The sequence below is a fragment of the Arvicola amphibius genome, chromosome 2 (assembly GCF_903992535.2).
Source record: "Arvicola amphibius chromosome 2, mArvAmp1.2, whole genome shotgun sequence".
In the NCBI taxonomy this organism is placed as follows: Eukaryota; Metazoa; Chordata; class Mammalia; order Rodentia; family Cricetidae; genus Arvicola; species Arvicola amphibius.
In genome coordinates, this window is record NC_052048.2 from 189,803,844 (window position 1) to 189,809,091 (window position 5,248).

At 38.5% G+C, this 5,248-nt stretch overlaps 1 protein-coding gene across 1 annotated transcript; it reads left to right on the forward strand.

Moving 5' to 3' along the window:
• The first annotated feature begins 1,745 nt into the window (after window positions 1–1,745).
• On the forward strand, window positions 1,746–2,681 carry LOC119807361 (olfactory receptor 13-like). Its single transcript, XM_038319391.1, has one exon. It carries the CDS (start codon window positions 1,746–1,748, stop codon window positions 2,679–2,681), a length of 936 nt encoding a protein of 311 aa, XP_038175319.1.
• The last annotated feature ends 2,567 nt before the right edge of the window (window positions 2,682–5,248 follow it).

Consider the following 5,248-nt stretch of genomic DNA (forward strand, 5'->3'; position numbering starts at 1 on the left):
ATCTCGTACACCTGTCACCACAGCATGTAGCGGAATACAGTACATGGTCAGCAAATGTTGATGGGTTTTTACAGTTTGTACTTCTGCCAATAATTAACTAGCATTGATATTACTTTTTTATGAGACTCTACAGTCATCATATGAAATTTTAGAAATATCTTACCATGAAGGTAAGTTACTAACATACTCTAAACTTTAAGTAAAATTGTTTTGAACATGAAAGTAACATTTTATCTTCATTGCTTCCAAAGATTATAGAAATATTGTATTGAAATAATCACTTTTCCATACCTTGGATTAACTGAATTCTCTAGTTGAATTAGTATCCTACTTCATCTTCTCCAGTGATGTAGGAATCTGTCTTGAATAAATGGTCAATGAATCTCTTATGTAAAAGACCAACTGGAATGAATTTTAATCTTAATTTAAAAATCCCCTTTGCGGGAGATGATTCCAATAGTCACAAATATATTTCATGGACTAAGATTATATTGTCTCTCGATAATTTTTTTGTATTTTGCTTAAAGTAAAACAAAAATTTATTCACTCTTGTTTATTAAACCTTTCAAATATTAAAATATATCTGAGATATATTGAGAGGAACTAAGTTATAAATTTTCTGATATTTTGCTTTGGATGTGAAATTCACATGAATTCTGGACTACAGAATGGTACAGAGTTAAGCAAACAAACAGCAGCAATGGTTTTAAAGTTGCAGCTCAAAGCTTGTGAATTGCTCTCCTCTGTTGAAAGGGTTTTAAACATCTGAACAGCTGCAAAAGACAACACCACTGGGATCATAGAATAATTCATTTTCACAGCAGATTATTTAAATATGAATCTACAGTGAAAGCCTAAGCTCTAATCTTTGATTCAAACCAACATTTTCATATAAAACTTAAAAATATTATTAAATTATCTACATGGCATTTTTATGAATGAAACTGAATAGAATAGGCCAAAATAAAAGCAAATATGACAAATGAACTGAATGATATTAGGATCCAAGAAAATATATCCATTTATATGTGTGCATTTTGAGCATGTACTTCATAGATGTTTCTTAAGCAGGATGTGGGGGAGACGACAGAACTTTCTGAGTCTGAACAGGGAAGGTTATGTGCATAAAATGAAGCATAGACTGTAACAGAAGTAAAGATAACTCTGTTCTGACCCCAGGCCATCTGTGTGGACATAGAGGAAAAGACGGTGGTCCCTAACATAAACTCGGATAGAGTTATAACAAACTTATAATCTCTCTACATCATATTAAGTCGTTGCTGTAATACATGTTAGTAAAGATCAAACTTATAACATACTTTGCATGTGTAGAAAAGTTTGATACTTCTGTCATTGGCATACATACCCCTCACCCTCGTTCCACATGTAAATGACCATGCACAGCATACATGTACACACCTGTCTGCTGCAACTGAACCATACATCCACCATAATAATGGGAACTTATTAACATGTTTTAATGAAAATTGTTTTGAACTTGAAAGTAATATCTGCTGGAAAATGTAATATGATATTAGCATTTTGCTTTCAGAATGTATATTTTCTTCTGATTCATTTGGAACATACATCAATTTTTAGCTAGTGACTATCAGGTCAAGAATATCATGAAAGATTTTCTGAACAACACTCAACATAATATGCAAAGGTGCATTGCTTAAATACCTACCTTGAATATTCACACTGTGTTCAAACTAGGTGAGGTTCCTTGTCTCTTTCCCAGGAAAATGGGGAATCAGACTTCGGTTACACAGTTCATTCTTCTGGGATTTCTACTCAACCGAAGGTTGCAGAAGCTCCTCTTTACCCTCTTCTCCCTGTTCTACGCCTTCACCCTGCTGGGAAATGGGACAATAGTGGGGCTTATCTGTCTGGACTCGAGACTTCGTACTCCCATGTACTTCTTCCTGTCCCACTTGGCCATCGTTGACATTGCTTATGCCTGCAACACCGTGCCCCAGATGCTGGTGAATCTTCTAGATCCAACCAAACCTATCTCCTTTGCTGGATGCATGACACAGACTTTTCTCTTTTTGACATTTGCACACACAGAATGTCTCCTTTTAGTGGTGATGTCCTATGATAGGTATGTGGCCATCTGCCACCCGCTCCGATACACTGCCATCATGAGCTGGAGAATTTGTATTATCCTGGTGGCAACTTCCTGGATTCTAGGAGTTCTCTTGGCCCTTGTCCATCTAGTATTACTGTTACCATTGCCCTTCTGTGAATCTCAAAAAGTAAATCACTTTTTCTGTGAAATTATAGCTGTTCTCAAACTTGCCTGTTCAGACACCCACATCAATGAGGTCATGGTTTTGGCTGGGGCTGTGTCTGTGCTTGTGGGACCATTTTCTTCCATTGTGGTCTCCTATGCTCATATTCTGTGTTCCATCCTGAAGATCCAGTCACGCCAGGGACGCCAGAAAGCCTTGTCCACCTGTGCCTCCCATCTCTGTGTTGTCGGACTTTTTTATGGTACAGCCATTGCCATGTACATTGGCCCTCAACATGGGAATGCCAATGAGCAAAAGAAATATCTCTTGCTATTCCATAGCCTTTTCAATCCTATGCTCAATCCACTGATCTATAGTTTGAGGAACAAGGACGTCAAATATGCTCTGAGGAGGATGGTCATGAAGGATACTTCTCGAGAGCATTAAAAAATGAAGACCCTGCAAAGATCTTAGAATTACTTCCATTCAGAATTGGCCAGAACTCGTAAACTTGTTCAAAGTCTTCCTTTCCGTTTTCTCACAAGAGACTTCTTGCACCTGCCAAGAACTTCCCTGTGTTTTATCTTCTCTAGCTTTGAGAATGGAGGAGCACAAGCAACCCAAACATCCACTTGAATGACAGTGAACAGGCTTTTAATGTGGTTGAAAGTGAGCATCAGTCTCACCTGCGAGCTGCAATAGCAACCAGCCTGAAAGATATACCCACTGGTACAATAGTGGCACAAAACGCTGCTTTAGTCCTGGCAAGAAATGCTGGCTAGGATCTGCTTAAAGATGAACACATGAAAATAGAGTGGGCTGGGAGTAAAGTGGTAGACAAGAAGGAAAATTAGGCACTATTTGGGGACAAAATAACTATAAAGAATCAATAGAGGGAAGAACTTTTATTTTGCTGAAGAAGTATAAAGAATCTGTTGGGCTTGGATTCTTCTGCATGGACGGGCTCTGTGGGAGCCTTCTCAGCTTGGTTGATCACCTTCCTGGACCTGGGGGGAGTTGGGAGGACCTTGGTCTTAACATAGAGTAGGGAACCCTGATGGCTCCTTGGCCTGGAGAGGGAGGGAGGAGGGTATGGGTGGAGGGGAGGGGAGGGAAGGGGAAGGGAGGGGAGGAGATGGAAATTTTTAAATATAAAAAATAAACCATGAAAAAAATTTTAAAAAAAGAATCTGTTCATCTCAGCAAAAGATCACAAGACAGTAACTCATGTGAGCACTTCTCAGGATAACGTATAAACATTTTAGCACACCCTCTACCAACCAGCGGGTGTCACCCTCTCTAGCAAACTGAGCAACTTTGACCTTGACTTCTAGTAGATTATTTAAATGTTGTGATTTCTTGGACTTGATACCAATGGAATATAGGCCCCTCAAAGTGTTCCTTGTTTTAATATACCCTCTCAATCACTGTTCTGTTTGTAAGATTTGTCCATAGTTTGTGGAGGCATAGTTTGTTCATCTCTATGCACATCACAACATATTGATTCTATTTGAGGGAGATACTAGAACTGCCTACAATGTAAGCTGTAATAAACCATTTGTTTGTAAATGTTGCTATACACATCTATCAGAAGGTATCCAGGATCACTGTTTTTAGATATACAGCCAAGGAAGTACTGGGTAATGGATGTCCCAGACTTGGATCTTCTTTACTATGAATGCCTGACAGTTTGGCTATGAAATTACTATCATTTACTCATGAACTGGAATACCCTCACATTGAACAGGAATTGGTAATGTAATAATGAGCTGAATGCTTTTTCTACCCATCTAACTTTGTGGTCTAATAAGGGTGCTAGTTTTGTATTAATACTCTAAGATATATTAATGGCTCATCAGCCTAGCTAACATTCTTCTGAGCAGAATGAACAAGAATAAGTCAGGCATTTGTGACTGATTTCATCTTCTCAATGAACAACAACAAAAATCTGGGATACCAGTAAAAATGAGGTTTAAGTTATAGAATTGTATGCAGGAGAAAAAAAAGGAATTTAAACATTTATGTTGACAATGTCTTAGCCTTGTTTGATATAATAATCCTGGAGAATAAACCTGGGCCTTTCAAGAGTCAGGCAAACACTCCACCACCGACGTAGGCCCCTAGCCATAAACCTCTTTTTAATCTAAATGTATTCTGACACCTCTAATTATTTCCTGAGAATATATATTAGATTTGGGTGAGGGTTGAGTGTTTTATGCTAACTTTGATATCTCTGAGTCTATTCTAGGACCTGTCTAGTCCTCTATCATGGATCATGCAGCTCTAAAGATGTGTTCTTTGATTATACTTTGTCAACATCCACAGCTCAGTTGTATCAGTCCCACCACACCCCAAGTGATGTGGTGCACCTCTGTCCTCACATACGGGGGTTCTTCTATTCTAATTGCAAGCGTAGCAATAGCACTGTCTTGCTTTTCTGGCATAAGCTCTGACCAATGCCATCTGGGAGCCCATACCTAATTTCCTTCCAGAAAACACAGAGGTAGTGAGGAGCTTGGAAAGGCCCTTCAAGTGAACCAAAAGCATTCCCAGGTGTCCCTGCTGGATTTATTGTGAAATGACTTCCTTTCTTGATGGTCCCATGCCAGAAATATAACTAGGGAATGGAGGGAAACATTTCCTATGCTTTCAAGTCTGTTGTTAGTATTTATAGCAATACTCTGTCATATAAAAGCATGAGAAACCTAACGTGTAGATGCACCCGGTGTCGGTGACCATGCTTCGACAAGGAAACCAGTTACCAGGGCAGGGACATGGGGATTAGAAAAATAAGTTAGGAGTGCAAAGATATGAGTGAAATAATAAGCATAGGATAGTATCAGGAAGGAATTCCAATGAATACTAAAATTCACCTGCATTTAATTTTCCTTACACTTTTATACCCCAGTACAACAGGGGGAAGAAGACAAAAGTCTGCTTTAAAATGATATAAAGAACAATCAGAACAGTTATTTGCTTCAATACTTTAAAGACATCAAGTCATTACCATTCTG